The sequence below is a fragment of the Macrobrachium nipponense genome, chromosome 46 (genome assembly GCF_015104395.2).
Source record: "Macrobrachium nipponense isolate FS-2020 chromosome 46, ASM1510439v2, whole genome shotgun sequence".
NCBI classification, from domain to species: Eukaryota; Metazoa; Arthropoda; class Malacostraca; order Decapoda; family Palaemonidae; genus Macrobrachium; species Macrobrachium nipponense.
In genome coordinates this window covers 33,790,122-33,808,044 of record NC_061106.1, presented here as the reverse complement: position 1 = coordinate 33,808,044, position 17,923 = coordinate 33,790,122, and the positions used below count along the sequence as shown (strand labels likewise).

Here is a 17,923-nt window from a genome sequence, read left to right as displayed (position 1 = left end):
TTGTGAAGAGAAATATTTATAAGGAAAATATCTATAAGTAATTACGTGACATCGACAGAAAAATAAATTAAACAGAACGTACGAACACATAGCCGGGTCAAAAATAACAGAGAACAAGGAAGTTGCGATGGAAATAAACAAGACATTTAAACGAGTACGCAAGAAAATAGATGACATAAGGCTAGAGAAACAAATACCTAATTGCACGTAGGCTGGCCAAAGCCTTGTAAACTGATTCATTGGTCAAAGTGGAAAAATGTGATAAATATAATGGTAATGCGTATGGGGAATCTGGCCGATCGATAGACTATCACATAAAGAGGTTTGGTAACAAACACAAAGAGTGAAATCACAAGAATATCACCAAGAACGAAAGAAGCAAATAAAATTAATAGCCCGATAACTAACTAAGACTTAGCGAAATTCAAATTGTGGTAATAATGCCATCAACAATCAGACGAATAAAAAACAATACTCAAACTGATTTGTGTAGAACAAAAACATATAGAACCATATATAGAAAGCATAATTTAAGTATTTTGAATGTCTGAAATAGCAAAGACCTCCCACATTCACTCTATTGCGTACGTTTAATTGTCGTGAAAATTCATTCATTTCAACTCACGGAAAAATACACCAGCTGGGGAAAAAAAAAAACAGGAAAGGCAACGGGTCAATCTCAGTGTTGCCGTAAATACCGTGACGTCGGAAAATGAGAAATTCTTCGGTTTTTTTTATTTTGAGCGTCGAGCTTAAACGAAGTATTTGACTTGCGAAGGAATAATGATTGCATCATCGTCACAAGGATTAACCAACCACGACCGAGGCTCGTGATATAAGGTATAAGCGTCCGGGCCGTTAGATCTAAAGGAAGGCGCCTCCCTAAGGACTTTTCGGGTCCCTGATCTTGTTAATAGGTTAATAGCAACCGATATTTTGACTCCTAGGATACCACTCATTTCAAGTTTTAGGCTTAAATTGCAAAACGTTCGTTAACTTCCTCCGCCGTTGGAATCGATTCTGCATCTCATGGCCTTATTCCTTATGGATATAGATTTATAGACGTCACGGCCTTCGGAATAATAACTTGACCTGTCACGCTTGTTTTATAAGGCGTTGCAGCAAATTGCGTGGAAGAAAAATGAACGTCTTTTACCGGCTAAGTCCTTAGGCATTAATGACCTTCGTCCTCAGAGGATGCGTGGAGCTATAATGGAATTGTATTGGGTCCACATTTTGCTTCCGCTCTTACTTCGAGAGAAGATCTAATTAACATATTCTCGTAACCACGTGTCTATCACACTGGGCCATGAGATAGTTCTTTTCCTCAGAGCCCTAATGCTATCTATATTCCTAGTATTCATTTTCTCACTCTTAATGAAACGCCATATACTTGAATAATTGATGTATACGCGGCATCTATAGACAGGTACATGAATTAGAACTATAGTTCTTATTCTTTTTTCTTCAAGGAAGGGGCCAAGTGCAAATAATTTTTTTTATACAAACGATAAAAAAGGGCTCTCATAATATCATGAATGACTGATACGATCTAGTGTTCGATTTCAAGGCCACAGTTCATACGATTATTATCTTTATCGCACTGAGACTTACAAGTTCAGTTGAGGATTTGTTTTAATGTGCTGATAATTCTATTCACTTTTTGCTCTATAACTAATTGCCATTCGTTTCCTGTACCAGTCAATCACTTTAGCAGTTTGCAATATCTTTAAGCAAAAGCACGTGTAGAAATGCGGTTCTACTATATGGTCCATAAAGAGAATTTTACAGCAGATGATTTTCTTTTCATGTAGTAGTGCTTAACATTATATTACGAGAAGAGCAATTCGAACAAATCATAAACTATGATTAAGCCTAAAGTAGGAATAATTATTATATATATATATATATATATATATATATATATATATATATATATATATATATATATATATATATATATATATATATATATATATATATATATATATATATATGAATAATTATCACATCACCGTGATTCATATAAATTGTTCGAGCTACAAATGTCCTTTAATATCTAATTCGCTCTACCTCGGAATGAATATATTTTCATTTATGTAAACGGAAGGGGAATTTTTAAGTTGATAATAATTTCGTCCTCTGATTTCTTCTGTGTCCGCTGGGCGGTGGTTCGAACCCACGAGAGGAAATTATTATCAACTAAAAATGCCCCGTCTGTTTACATAAAAAATGAAAATATATTAATTCCGAGGTAGAGCGAATTAGATATTAAAGGACATTTGTAGCTCGAATAATATATATATATATATATATATATATAATATAATATATATATAGATATATATATATTATATATATGTGTGTGTGTGTGTGTGTGTGTGTGTATTCGTTTAGATATATTCGAAGCATATTTTTAGCTGAGATTTATAGAACACACGTTGCCAAACCTCATGTTCTCTGTATTCATTAATAACTATTCCTTTCCTGAACGTCATTGCAGCTTAAGAGTTCAAAATTAATATGAGACTTCTTGTAATATAGAAGCTGTTGACAAGAGCCTTTATTTTCGTCAGATTGGAATCTGTTTATTTTTCCTAACCTCGAGAACGTTAGTTGACATATGTAAATGCAGCCTGAAGTTGCCTCCTGATTTTCGTCAGCATAATTTTACAGCTGTGCCAATGAATTTGAATTCGGTTTCCACCAAGAGCCGAAAACTCGTGGCCATAGCAGCGCTCAAGTTAGACTGTGAAGGGCTGTGACGCATCTCATCAGATTCTGCGATATTAAGCCTCAAGTGTTTAATATATTCTGTAATATGTCCCAATAGAGGGGAGAGAACTTGAAGAGGTTGTTAATCCCGCCTTGAAGGGATAATACTCGGCAAATTAATTAAAGCCAATATACACGTCATTCCGAGGGCAGGACGAGGAGGATATTCCACGTGGAAATGTTATCACGATCCTACAGGTATTTATGCAACGAGTAAATCGACTTTTCAAGGAATACCTCGCCCACTCCGTCCTTTCCCCCTTGTATCAACAGAAGCATTACGTCGAGTGTTTCCTATCGATTACTTAGCTGACAGCTTCCGTTTTGTAATTTTTTTTTCTGTGATTAGCGGCTTGCGTCAACCATTTTTCACCTATAGAAGTGCACCACTAGACATAAATACCAGATTTTTTCCCCCCCACAATTTTGTTTTAATGCTTATCTGGAAGACTGTGCTTTTTAAAGGATAAGGTTGGGATCCAGCAAGCAAAGTGTTTATGACGCAAAAGGTCATGGACTGTACAGATAACATAAAGTAATTATTCTTCCGTCGATAGCCACATAGCAGAGACCAGACGCCGATAATTTGCAATTCAGTGTTTTGAAATTAAGCCACAGCAAATGGCATTGAAAATGTAAAGTAAATTTTGATACTCTCGAAGGTCTTGCCGTCGATTATAGTCACCTAATACAGGATTTCAATTTTGATATAAACTATAAGATAGAAACTTGAAAATGGTTGGTAGTGTCGAGAATTTTCTCGATGATAGCTCATATACCGGGTTCGCGGGATGTGTCCAATATAAATGACATTTACTTAAACAGCTACGTAGGCAGTTCATATGACATCCTGTTATGGCAGTCAACCTCTTCTGCTGACAGCCTACACCTGCCAAAATTATGGGTCAAACCTTCAACCCTTACTTAAATGCAATTTATTTTGTATCATTTTATTTTCTGAGATCAATTCAGCAGCAGTTGTTATAGTTATGTTTTGGTAGTTGTAAAGTTGTTTTTGAAATAATAATTAATTAAGCAAATTTTTGCTACTAAAATGATTTATTGAAAGTGGAATTAGCAAGAACTGTTAAAAAAATCAGGCAAGATAATAAAACAAATAGACGGAAGCTTGTAAGAACAAGAAAATGAGAGAGAGAGAGAGAGAGAGAGAGAGAGAGAGAGAGAGAGAGAGAGAGAGAGAGAGAGAGAGAGAGAGAGAGAGAGAGAGAGAGAGAGAGAGAGAGTAAATTTGTTAGATTCTGCTGCTCCCTCAAGAATTCGTAGGAAAAACATAAACCAAGGAGGCGAAACTATATGCTTACGTGAAAGGGGAAACCGTAGGAAACCTTGGAAGAATTTATGTTGAAGAATGAAATATTAGTGTGAATTAATGTTACATCTGAATAGACATTTTACTCAGAAAACTTCATGTTTTCCAGATAGATGGTATGATAAGATTGCACAGAACATAAAAAAAGCAGACGGTGATGAAAACCTGATAAATAAAATTAAGATACAGTTAATGTTAGTTGTTATAAGTCAGATAAAGTGTAATAAGACACATAGTTTGGAGAGCCGGTACATATTGGCCGTTCCAAGTTACTACTACTGACCTACTTGCCGAACAGCTGACTGCATAGTTTTGTATTGCGTATGTCCATTAACTCGGAGATAAATAAAGACAGTTTACTGTAGTCCGGAGTCGACGGTTATCCTGCACAGTTCCTGAAACAACTCCAGTTTCATTGGCATCCTATAGCTACGAAAATTCGTTTCAGCTGTAACCGGACTTCATGAGAATCTTTGGTACGAACAATTTTATTTATTGAAATAAGATATCTTGACATGAGAAGGCGATTAATCTCACACATGACTTACGTAGGTGTAGGTTTATTTTTCAGACTGCTTACCTCTTGTGTTCTTGTATCGTTTAGAACATTGTTGTTGGGGCAGCTAGCTATACAGGTTAGCTAACAATTCAGGGGAACCTCAGCAAAAATGGGAAACGGGTTTTTTGTTTTCTCTAGGAAACAAACAGTAGGCCTAGCAAAATAAATAGCTAAATAAATAAATAGATAAAATAAATAAGTAAAACTTCACATGTTACCATAGGAAGGAAATAATTCAGTAGCAATCAAGATAGTGCACCTAGTGAGCCAAATTTTCTTTAGAATACTATTTTCTTTGTTGTATGAGGGCTGTGCTTGTGTTGACATCTTTTGTAGTAGCTTCTTAACTAGGACACTTGCTATCAGCCAGTGATGGATGCTTTAATTTTTTTTTCTAATTAGTCATACTCAGTACTAATTCCTTTTAGGCCTCATAGTCAGTCTTGCAGAATGGCAGAGCATTACCTAAAATGTCTAGAATTTAACCTGGGGGAGAAATTAGGATATCATAGCATATACAGTTGCCAATACTATAGTTCTGTCTGACATTAATAATCTCATATTTCTGAATGCTTAGCTCATGCTTTTTGCAATTTTGACCATTTTTGTTGTGGCTAACCACCTGTTTTTGTGTGTCTTATACTCCTATGTTTGGCAATTATAGGACACCAATGGAATCTGACAAAGTATATGCTTCATGTGTGTAATCACAAAAATCCCAAGGAGCAAATTCTTGAGAGAAAAAAAAAACATGTAAATGCATCACTAGTGATTAAAGGGGTACATCCTTTGTAACTTTTCCTAACTTAGCCAACTTATGGCCATTTCTCTTACCTGACTTATCCCGGTCAACTTTTCTCAAGCTTTTGAGGATGCTTTTGTATCTTTGGAAAATTTGAATAATTCATTGTCATTCTTTAGCTGTGACTGACCAACTGTCTTCAGGAAGTTCAGTTATGACTATTACCTGCCCATTTTCATGATTTATTGATTCATAATACTTTCAGTGTTCTCAAGTATTTTTCACTTACATCGGAACAATAGGACTAAGTTTGTTAGCATCCAGAAAGGGTATGTTTCAAGTATGAAGAGCATTTGAAGTTAAATAATTTGATCATAAAACTTTTGTAATAATTGATTTTTCTCATTTGGTCTTTATCGAAAGACAGCAGTTCTCACACTGAATCTCTGCGAGTGAAAAGTGTGACAAGTCTAAAAATATGGTTCATCTAGAAAACAAGAAATTTGGTGTTTTCATGTTATAAAGATGATGAAACAGTTGTGGAAGACATGAAGCCATAATTAGGGTGAAGAAAAGAATATAAGAATATACCTTCATATTTACTTAGGAAGTTGCAAGAGAGGTGAGGTGCTGCAAGACATTGGAAAGATTGAAAAGACTATGTTTTACAAAGAAAAATTGACTAAGTTGTCATCACTGACTAGTAGTACTAATTCATTCTGCCTTGGTGAGAAATTACTTATTTTATTTAATGCAACCTTTTCATAGTTGAAAGCAAGGATAAGTTTATATGAAATTCTTTAATGAATAACTAGTCTAAGTGCTGAATACATTCCATGGGGTCAAACTTGGCTAAGTAAGGATGCAGGTGACTTCCTCTGTTGGAGAATACTCACTGAGGAGAAATTCATAGCTCTTCCTGACCTGGATATTAATTTCATAGTTAACTACTGTAGATGCACATAAGTACTACTGTAGAATAGCTAAAGTAAGGATGTACTGTAAAAATTTTGTATTGATATCAATGAGAAATTAAAGTACACATTCTTTATGTTGTTTTGACAGTCAATATCGAACGTGCATCAACCTAAAGATGAGTATGCTGATGTGGGGAGCCAAAGTTTCCAGAACTCACACTAGTTTAAGGCAGAGGTAAGTTTCTTGTCAAAATGATTTGTTAGCTTTGTATGCCAATTTATGTTTAGGTCTAAATATGAAAACAGAATTATGTGAAGATTTTTTAGTATTTTCGTGGTTGCCCAGGTGCTCAAAGATCAACTTGAGGGCTAGTTAGACCAAAGAAAGATGAGAGACCTCATTTCTCATGTATGTAACCCCATACAGGGAAAATTTGGTTTAAGAAACAGTAATGGTGATGATGATGATTTGTAGCTTATTAATTGTGTACAGTCAACCCCTGCTATTTGCCGATTCATTATTCACGGACTTGCCTATTTGCAGATTTTTCTATGGAACATATACTACTATATACATTATTTGCAGAGAAATATTCATAAATTACTGCATTTTCATATTATTTTTGTGACTAAATGCACTGTTTTTGATAAAACTATTTAACTACTCAGGTATAAGAATTTTTAGAGGGTTGTTTGTGTTTGAACCATTAAAATAGGCAGTTCTAAGCTTTTTAGAGGGGTTCCAAGTATCTGTGCATTTTAGCTATTTGTGAGGGTGTGTGGTCGTGGCAACCGAGAGTACCCATCCCCCATTAATATGAGGGGTCCACTGTATTTAGAATTATTAAAATCTTCTTGAAGCTTGAGATTTGTTTACTCAAGTATCACACATTTAATGCATAAAGTAAATACTCTTGCTTACTCTGACATACTCGGCTAATTTATATGAAATTTTATGATTTCCAATTACATACTATGCATTTAATGCTTATGAATTATTTTTATATTATTTTGAGATATAATTGGTAAATTTCTATGAACTTATTTCAGACTGAGGCATATTTCTTGTCAATGGAGTCATCCAATTTTAGGTGAACTGAAATTATTCAATTTGAAGCCAGTCGTAAGTATTATGCTATTGCTTCTTTACTGAGATAATTAGATATATCTTGTGTCTTTATGTTAAGCACACTTAAGAACCAGAGTACTCAAACATGAATTAAGGTATAGTTATAAATAAAGAACTTTGAAAATTTTTTTTTATCTTTGCCTTCCCAGGTTACTGGCATAGGGGCAGGGCATGCTGCTGATTTAGATCATAATAGCTGTAATAACTAATTCCTTAAGGATTGTTGCTATCATGAACTTGTTGCTTGCTGCTAATATGACTAACTGTATTAGGTAGATTGCTGTACCAAACAGCCTAAACATGTTTCTTTGCAGCATGGAAGGGCTTGGTAAGTGTGTGTTTTTGAAAGTGTTATTTTGTAGATAAACCATCATGCTGCTAGTTATTAAAATGCTCTCATGAGATAAAATGATAAGAAAAACCCATTGCAGCTAATTTGCTGCCTTATCTCATTGCTTTCATTGCATTTTTTGTCTAAAATTTTCTTTGGAGACATGTCAATTTTGACATTAGTATATCCAGACAGACCCAGCATAAAAGATCTTGTTATTTGTTAGGCAATCCAGATGTAGCAGGCAGAATCTGTGTTGTAAAATTCAGACCAGGAGTCCTTTTACATGAGTAAAAACGAAAATAAATTGGACTTGGTTTTTTCTGCTGTGTCAGTTAGATTTTATGAGTACACAGAGTCATTGTTGTATTTCTTTTCTTTGAACTTGGTGATAATATTATGTTATTTTGTAAAATGATTGGAGATGCTGGCTATATAATGAAGTTGCAGTTTTGCTGTAGCTTGGTCTCATAGCTCCCTGACTGATTCACATATTCTTATGATCTTTATATAGGCTAACAAGCAACTTTTTGCTTCTGGGATGAGCAAAAACAGCAAAAAGAGTTAAACCTCTTTATACTGCAATACATTACTGACAAATTAAAAACAACATATACCCTAGAAAACTTCTTATTCTAGTTCAGGACTATATCTCTGGACTCTTGCAAATAATCAAAGACAAGTTTCCAGTGAATTATGTATGTATGATGTGGCCACTAACATCTGAATTAAAATTTTTATATAAAAGCCTTGATTAAATACTAAAATCTGTTTCAATAAGCATTTTAGAGGTTTTCATGGAAGTAAGTAGTTGCTGAATTTTGTAATAGATTCCAGGCATTTAATTATTTTAGAATTTGTATTTTCCTCAAATGAATTGTAAAGTTAGTTAGAGGAGATTATTTAGGATTTTAACTTGATCTACCAAAGATGAGTTTGAATTGTGTTCTGTATTTTGGTTTCCCAATTATCATTTTATTATTATTCATTTCAATCTACATACACATTTTGCATCTTTGTGACTTTCAGCAAAGTTCTTATCAAACAAGTTAGAACAATTATCTCTCCATATTGAAAGCTACCAGTTTGTAGTGCTTAGTTTAATGCGTAACTATGTCAGCAGATGATAGCACTGGTTACATAATGATATCTCGTGTCAATCCTTTAAAAAATTTTCGATGAATGAATGAAGCATGAACAAGGGAACCCCCATAGTTTTGAGGTTTTTGTTACTAGTACAACCTCTTCAAGGACAGTTGGTATCGGACAGCTTTTAATTGTGTATATTGTGAGTGATCAAATGAATCATAAGTACCTTGTTTTTCGGGATCCGTGAGACCTTGGATGCTCAGTAGCTGTTTTGTGATGGGAAGTGACCACATCATCTATGCCCTTAAATCTTGGTTTGTTCATGAAACTTACCTGACAGATATATATATATAGCTGTATTCTCCGAAGTCCGACAGAATTTCAAAACTCGCGGCACACGCAGTGGGCGGCCAGGTGGTAGTACCCATTCCCGCCGCTGGGAGGCGGATATCAGGAACCATTCCCATTTTCTATTCATATTTTTTCTGTCGCTGGTCGGTAAACACCTGTTTACAGACCTCCGCCCAGGATTTTTGGATTTGACTCTTTCTAAGTATCTGGATTGACTTTTGGTTTTGACTCTGGATTGTTGGATTGGCATACGCGATAGTGGACTGTTTTTTGATTTTGGATTGGCTTTTCTGTGAACGTGATGTCGGGATCAAGTTCAGTGAGCTTCAGAGTGTGTGTGAGGAGTGATTGCAAGGTGAGGCTACCGAAATCATCGGTAGACCCCCACACAGTATGTATGGGGTGTAGGGGGCATGTTTGTTTGTTGGATGATCGATGCATTGAATGCAAAAGGTTCGTCTCTGTCTCCGCTTGCTTCTCCTTCGGAGCTTCCTTGTTCTCGTTATGCGGGTAGGAAGTCTCGTGGACAGGACGCTTTTCTTCCCTCTCGACGTCCTGATCAGCCCGCGCGTCAGGACGCCTTGGAGGACGCTTTTGAAGACGCTCGGCAGGACGCTTTTGAAGACGCTCGTCGGGATGTTTTGCTTGACGCTTTGCCTGTTGAGAAGGCTTTCGAGAGCGCCCAGAAGGACGCTTTGAAAGCGAAAGCTGGACGCTTGAGCGGAAAGCGTAAGGACGCTCCTCGAGAGCGAGTAAGAGTAGCCTCTCTTGACGCTCAGCGCGGTCAAGAAGCTCTTCGTTCTTCGAGCTCTAAGGATCGACAGAAGGTCGGTCGCTTTGAAGAGGCTGATATTAGTCATTCTCGAAAGCCTTTGTTGAAGGCTAGACCCGTTGGGCGCACGCCCTCTCCAGAGGTTCAATCTCCTTTGCCTCTTCGGGAGGAAGGAGAGCTTAGTAGTCCGGTGGACTCAGTTGAGGAGGAACAGCCGTCAGTCTCGTCGGTGTCCGATTACAAGGTGCTGGTTCGACTGTTACGCTCTTCTTTTGGTGAGAAGTTCCAGCCTGCAGCTCCCAAGTCTCCACCCTCTCAGTTTTCGTCATCGAAGTCGTGCAAGGTTCCGGAGTTTGTGGAGATGAAAACTTTGTCCACTAAGAGAGCGTTCAAGAAGTTGCAGGATTGGATGGAACGTCGGAAGGATCAGGGCAAGTCGACTTTCGCCCTTCCGCCTTCAAGACTCAGTGGGAAAGGCGGCATCTGGTATGAGACCAAAGGAGAAGTAGGAGTTAAGATCCCGTCGTCTTCCCAAGGGGACTTTGCTAGTCTGGTCGATGCACAGAAGAGGTCTCTTTTATCGACCGCTAAGATTTCGTGGACGCCAACGGAGATTGACCATCACATGAAAGGTCTGTTAAGGACCCTGGAAGTCTTTAACTTTCTAGACTGGTGCTTGGGAGTCCTGGATCTTCAATCTAGGAGTCCTGACTCGTTGAGTCTTGGGGAGCTGTCCAATGTGTTATCCTGCATGGACAAGGCCGTCAGGGATGGTTCGGAAGAGTTAGTGTCTCATTTCGGCACTGCTTTTCTCAAGAAGAGAGCGCTTTTCTGCAATTTTACAGCTAAGTCTGTTTCTTCATCGCAGAAAGCGGAGCTTCTCTTTGCACCTCTTTCGAGCCATCTCTTCCCCCAGGCTATGGTAAAGGACCTGGCAGTGAGCCTACAAGAGAAGGCTACCCAGGACCTCTTGGCCCAGTCTTCAAGACGTCCCGCAGTCCCTACCACGTCGTCGTTTGGACGACCTCCTAGGAAGGTTAAACCCTTTCGTGGCGCTCCTCCCTCGAGAGCTGCTCCTCGAGGGAGAGGGCTTGCAAGAGGAAGAGGTTCCTTCAAACCTAAATCGTCTAAGTGAGAAGATAGTCCTTCAGATGCCGGTCGGAGCCAGGCTAAAGTTCTTTGCGGGGGCGTGGAGAGAGAGAGATACAGATGCGTGGTCCCTCAAGATAGTGGAACAGGGGTACAAGATCCCCTTTGTGGACCCTCCTCCTCTATCCACAACTCCCAGAGATCTTTCCCCGTCATATCAAGGGGAGAAACATCAGGTTCTTTTAGATCTTTTAGATCAAATGATCAAGAAAAGAGCGGTGGAGCAGGTCTTAGACCTGGGGTCACCAGGATATTACAACAGACTTTTCCTGGTACCAAAGCAGTCGTCGGGGTGGCGTCCAGTCTTGGACGTAAGCAGCCTGAATCTTTTCATAGAAAAGAAAAAATTCAAGATGGAAACGCCTCAGTCGGTTCTAGGAGCCTTAAGACCGGGCGACTGGATGGTGTCCTTGGACCTACAGGACGCATACTTTCACGTGCCTATCCACCCTCTTTCAAGAAAGTTTCTGAGGTTTATGTTAAGGGACAAAGTTTGGCAATTCCGAGCCCTTTGTTTCGGTTTAAGCACGGCTCCGATGGTATTTACCATGCTCATGAAAAACGTAGCGAGATGGTTACATTCTGCAGGAATAAGAGTGTCCCTGTATCTCGACGATTGGCTTATCAGAGCATCGTCAGAAGAAAGGTGTCTGAAGGACCTTCACTTCACGTTAGCCTTGGCGAGGTCCCTGGGACTTCTGGTCAACCTCGAAAAGTCGCATCTGACCCCAACACAGTCCATCGTGTATCTGGGGATTCAGATGGATTCAGTGGCTTTTCGAGCGTTTCCGTCCCAGGAATGACAGCTACAAGGCTTAGAGAGAGTTTCGGCCTTCCTGGTGAAGGAAGCTTGCTCGGCGAGGGAGTGGATGAGTCTGCTGGGGACCATTTCCTCGCTGGAAAAGTTTGTTTCCCTAGGAAGGCCTACTTACTCCTCAGGCCTCTCCAGTTTTCTTAGCAGAAGAATGGAGAGTCAAAGAGGATCTGGATGCGACCTTATTGATCACCGAATCGGTGAAGAACCATCGAAGATGGTGGTTAGATCCTCGGAAGTTTCGAGAGGGGTTGTCCCTAAAGCTTCTGAGCCCCGACCTAGTGTTGTTTTCCGACGCCTCGGTGTTGGGATGGGGAGCAACACTAGGAGGGGAGGAAGTGTCAGGCACCTGGAGGGGGGAACAGGTGTCCTGGCACATCAATGTGAAGGAACTAGCGGCGGTTTTCCTGGCGCTACAGTTCTTCCAGCAAAAGGTTGCAGAGAAAGTGGTCCAAGTCAACTCGGACAACACCACAGCCCTTGCGTACCTAAAGAATCAGGGAGGTACACACTCCCGTCCTCTATTTTACTTAGCGAGGGAGATTCTGCTGTGGGCAGATGCGAGACGGATCAGGATCCTGACGAGATTTAACGCAGGAGTCCAGAACGTCAGAGCAGACCTTCTCAGCCGACAGGATCAGATCCTGCCGACGGAATGGACGTTGCACCAGGACGTCTGTCGAGAGCTCTGGAGACTGTGGGGGCGTCCGTTAGTCGACCTATTTGCGACATCACGAACGAAGAGGTTGCCTCTTTATTGCTCCCCTGTGTTGGATCCGGGAGCAGTCGCTATAGACGCTCTGCTCTGGGACTGGACGAACCTAGACTTGTATGCCTTCCCGCCATTCAAGATCATGGGGGAAGTAGTAAGGAAGTTCGCGGCATCGGAGGGGACGAGGTTGACCCTGATCGCCCCGATGTGGCCCGCGAAGGAATGGTTCACGGAGGTAATGTCCTTCATCATAGACTTTCCGAGGACATTGCCCTGGAGGAAAGATCTACTCAGACAGCCCCACTTCGCAAGATATCACCGAAACCTCTCCGCTCTGGGTCTGACTGCGTTCAGACTATCGAAAAGTTGGCCAGAGCGAGAGGTTTTTCTAAAGCAGCTGCGAAGGCGATCGCCAACGCAAGGAGGACTTCCTCGAGAGCTGTTTACCAGTCGAAGTGGGCTTCCTTCAGGGCATGGTGTAGAAAGGAGGGAATTTCCTCTTCCACTACCTCTGTGAGCCAGATAGCCGATTTCCTGCTATTTTTAAGAAATGTGCAGAAGCTGGCAGTCCCGACCATCAAGGGATATGAGAGTATGCTGTCAGCAGTCTTCCGACACAGAGGCCTAGACCTTACTGACAACAGAGATCTTCACGATCTCCTGAGATCATTTGAGACTTCCAAGATACCTCAGGCGAGGCCTCCTTCTTGGAACTTAGATTTAGTCCTTAGACTGTTGATGTCGAGTCCTTTCGAGCCTCTCCATGAAGCGTCTCTTAGGAACTTAACGAAGAAGGCTCTTTTCCTAACTGCTCTGGCGACGGCGAAGAGAGTTAGCGAAATTCAAGCCATTTGTAAGCGAGTGGGCTTCAAAGGTGACAATGCGGTCTGCTCTTTGAGTCCCACTTTCTTAGCAAAGAATGAAAACCCGTCTAACCCTTGGCCAAGGAGCTTTGAAATCAAGGGTATGACAAGCCTTGTGGGCCAAGAACCTGAGAGAGCCCTGTGCCCTGTCAGGGCTCTAAAGTTTTATGTCCACAAGACAAAGGAGGTACGAGGTCCCTCAGATAATCTGTGGTGTTCGGTTAAACGGCCCGATATACCATTATCCAAGAATGCTTTGGCGTTCTTTCTGAGGGACGTGATTAAGGAAGCTCATTCGTCTTACCAGAAGACCGATTTGAGCCTCTTGCGAGTGAAAGCTCACGAGGTCAGAGCTGTCGCAACCTCGCTTGCCTTCCAAAGGAACATGTCGATCAAGGACATCCTTGACGCCACCTTCTGGAGGAGCAATTCAGTATTCGCCTCACACTACTTGAGAGATGTGAGAACGATATACGAGGACTGTTGTTCTCTTGGGCCATACGTTTCTGCAGACACAGTCTTGGGGGCTGAAGGTAGCTCTCTCCCTATCCCTTAGTTAGGTTTAGGTTAGTTTTTAGTTGTTGTGTTCTTTGGTTGTGGTGAGTCTTTGGTGAAGACCTCCCATCTCTTAGCTTAGTGTTCAGGGGGTCTTGGATAGTTGGTCAGGTGGTGGTCAGTTGCTTCGTTGCCCTCATAGGTATGGCTCTATGCTCTTGTCACGTCGAGGTCACGTCCCAGTTGACAGAGCATCCAGAGCGCACCAGCACTACAGGTCTCCACCTGGCTGGCAGCTCTGATTAAGCACAAGCAGGCTTAAGTGACAGTAATCACAGAGTCTACTTTGCTAACAGGTGAGGAACCAAGGTGTACATCATCTACTTAATTTAAGTTTCCTACAAATCCTATTCTGTCTCTTCCCACCATCCGAAGGTGGGATTCAGCTATATATATATCTGTCAGGTAAGTTTCATGAACAAAATGTTATTGTTATAATACAATTAAGTTTGTTCATATTTACCTGGCAGATATATATAATTAAGTGCCCACCCACCTCCCCTCAGGAGACAGTGGCACTGATAAAAATATGAATAGAAAATGGGAATGGTTCCTGATATCCGCCTCCCAGCGGCGGGAATGGGTACTACCACCTGGCCGCCCACTGCGTGTGCCACGAGTTTTGAAATTCTGTCGGACTTCGGAGAATACAGCTATATATATATCTGCCAGGTAAGTATGAACAAACTTAATTGTATTATAACAATAACATATTGCTCCACAGTGTTTATACCTTGATCATCTACACTCTTCAGTTTTAAAGTACACTGTGGTGTAAATAATTCTTTTGTTATTTTTAATTTTTTTTTTTTTAAGTTTTGTCACTTACCTGTTGATGAAGTATACTGTAAATTTTTAACTCAACCTATAACACGTGTCAGAAATTTGTATTCATATTTTAGGGACCATTATTCTTGTGAATTTGAGAACAATGATTTATTATTTTACCTTCTGTTTCATGTTTATTTTTTTTAATTTCTCCAGTTACAAAAGTATGGAATACAGTCACTTAAAAGAAAAGGAACATCAAAGGAAGGCAGTTCCTTATCTTTTCTTCTTAGACTGTCAATTGGTGGAGGATCACTGATTGGAGTGAAGGTATGTGGTAAAAGTGTATTACAGTTTTTCAGTAATGTAGTGGATTTTGGTCTATTTATTATCAATAAACTGATTGTGTTTGAGAGATTGTGTATTTTAGTACTTTTTATCACTCTTTAGATTAATTTTGAGGGAATGGTTTACTGTTATGTATGCATTATGTAATTGTGTGATTTCCCTCAGTGATATTTTTTTTGTTTAGTTTTCCTGTTTTGATGTTTTACAATATTTCTGTTTGTAACCTGGACTTTCTCTTTTACAGGGACTGAGTTCACAATTCATTGTTGAGTGCAAAGCTACCAGTCCTTCTTCTGTGTCAGTAGAAATCCATGACAGGGTTCAAGGAGCAGAAAGCATTTCTGAATCAAAAGATCCACCATTTGACTGGTTATTCTTTTGGAAGTTGCTTAAACCACAATTCCATTACTTTTTGGCAGCTATGATGGTAAATTTTATTTTTTAGTGACAGGTTCAGTATTTCAAGTTGGGCCTACTTTTGAATGTGGTTATAATTTTAGGAATTTGTCCCATGGCTTCTAAAGCTTGAAATCGTTTGTTAGATATGAAAGAACAGTTTTAAAACAATTTTAATTTATTATAATGTCTGGACAGTGCTTGGCAATTGCAAGTAAAGTACTTATTAATGAACAGTAAGATTTTCATGTTAGAAATGTTTCTTTTCAGAGTGCTCTCATTGTTGCACTGGCAAATATCCAAGTACCTATGCTGTTAGGTGAAATTGTGAATGTTTTAGCTAGCTATACTCAAGAAGGAGCAAGGGAAGGTAAAAATTACCTTGAAGAGGTGTACACTCCATCAGTGAAATTGGTCAAGTACTACATTACTCAGGTAATTATTCCATCATGATTGTTATTATTTTGAAAGCACCACCATGATGTTGTAGGCATTGTAATGAATTCATAAAATCTCATACAATTGTGACATAACAACTAAAACTCTTAGCACATGAAAAGTCTGTTTCCAGAGGGAAGACTGCAAAACAATTGTGTAATGCAAAAGTAAAATCTTGTGATTCTTTGACACACACATAGTATATACAGTACATATATGCATTGTAAGACAATTGGTTGTATTTATGAATTTTGTTTTTTTATAACATTTTGAGAATAATTGCACAGTATTATGCTATCTGTGAAAAATATACCTCAGTTCTGAAAATTGTTAATTATCAGTGTCTTCTTACAAATAAATAACTTTTTGTATTGACATGTTGATAATCCTGGAACAGGACATTCTTGACAGGAGTCTTTCTTTTTCATTCTTTATTATTAAAGCTGTTTTCATGTGAACTCTCATTTGTTTTTTGCAGGCATTTTTCACATTTTCGTATATTACCTTTCTGACAAGAATGGGTGAGGGCCTCGCTGACGATCTTAGACAGCAACTTTTCAATAACCTTTTAAAGCAAGATATGTCGTTTTTTGATGAACATAAAACTGGAGAGCTTGTTAATAGGTAAGCTTCAACAGGTTTTTGGCTTCTGTGTTTCAGCATTCAGTTTGATGTTACTGTAAACACAGCTAATATTCATGTTTTTTGGATGAACTATGTCTTTGTTAGCAGTGCTTGACTGAAGCAATAAAATCTTGCATGCAACTCAGTCAGGGTCTCCAATAAAAAAGTTCTAAATGTTCTCTAATATATGAAATTGCATCCTGTAAAAAATGGCATTTTAAATTTTTTTGTGAAATTGTGCCTCAAGATGTCTCATTCACCATCCAGTCATTCCCACTTGAATAGAAACATATATTATCTTTTTAGTAATTAATGGATAAAGAATTTCATGTTATTTCTGAATAAAACCTTCACTCTAAACCACAATGAAATAGTCATCCAGTAATTTTAGTTATGACCAATTTGAATTTATGTTATTGAAACTCGTGTAGGCTTTTTGTTTCTTATATTTTATTGTTTATGCATAACTTATTTTTTGCATTTTTATATTTACCCACCTGTCTGTTTTTCAGATAAGAATATGGATCTCACTTTTATCTCCTCAGGAGATAACTGCACTGTGACACTTTTGAGTGTTGTTTCTTTTTGGAAATTCACTGTAACAGGTTTGGAAACACTGTTGCAAACAAAAAACAAATTAGTACCGACTCGTCTAACATCAAATTAAAGTTTGATATCACCGTTTTTAATTTTTAGGCTGAGTGGTGATGTTCAAGACTTCAAGAGCTCATTCAAAATGTGCATGTCTCAAGGTCTTCGTAGTGTTACTCAGGTACGTTGCTTAGCTTGGACTTCAGATGTGCCATAATTCTCTTATAAGTTTGATCATACTTTGTCATGTCACATTGGTGAAAAGTTTTTCACTCAAACACTGGAGAGACTTTTACTTTAAAATAAAATGTAATTTTAAGAATATAAAAATCATCTGAAAGAAGCTGTGTTCCGCACACTTAAGTATATTTCTTTACAGATTTTCTTAGTATGTATAACAAGAGTTTGGCATCAGTATTATTTAAAAATGTAATATTTGTTTCTTCTTTCTCTTTTAATCCCTGGTTATGTTGAATCTATCTTGTGATTTTGTCTTTGTACTGTACATTGTGCCCCTTACATATTACATTTTCCTTTCTGATTGCGTTTGAGTTGACGTTATTTTTTCATCTGATTTCTAGTAATGTTCAGCTTTCGTTTATAAATTTGATTTTCCTTTTTCCATTTTACACTATTGTCCTGTTGTTTACTTATCTAATTTATTGTTAAG

The 17,923-nt window shown here is 38.8% G+C and overlaps 1 protein-coding gene across 2 annotated transcripts in view; it reads left to right on the top strand.

Annotated features, from left to right (window-relative positions):
- LOC135214887 (mitochondrial potassium channel ATP-binding subunit-like) overlaps positions 1 to 17,923 on the top strand; it is a 109,099-nt gene that overhangs the window by 51,238 nt on the left and 39,938 nt on the right. The window contains exons 1-8 of one of the 2 annotated variants that reach the window (XM_064249332.1): positions 4,379 to 4,581; positions 6,472 to 6,558; positions 7,374 to 7,446; positions 15,073 to 15,186; positions 15,449 to 15,631; positions 15,871 to 16,035; positions 16,517 to 16,662; positions 17,359 to 17,434. In XM_064249332.1, the coding sequence (XP_064105402.1) occupies positions 6,500 to 6,558; positions 7,374 to 7,446; positions 15,073 to 15,186; positions 15,449 to 15,631; positions 15,871 to 16,035; positions 16,517 to 16,662; positions 17,359 to 17,434 (816 nt within the window). In that variant the 5' untranslated portion in view covers positions 4,379 to 4,581; positions 6,472 to 6,499. Of the gene's footprint in view, positions 1 to 4,378; positions 4,582 to 6,471; positions 6,559 to 7,373; positions 7,447 to 15,072; positions 15,187 to 15,448; positions 15,632 to 15,870; positions 16,036 to 16,516; positions 16,663 to 17,358; positions 17,435 to 17,923 lie in introns of those variants that run through there. The other variant, XM_064249333.1, reaches the window with a different exon arrangement.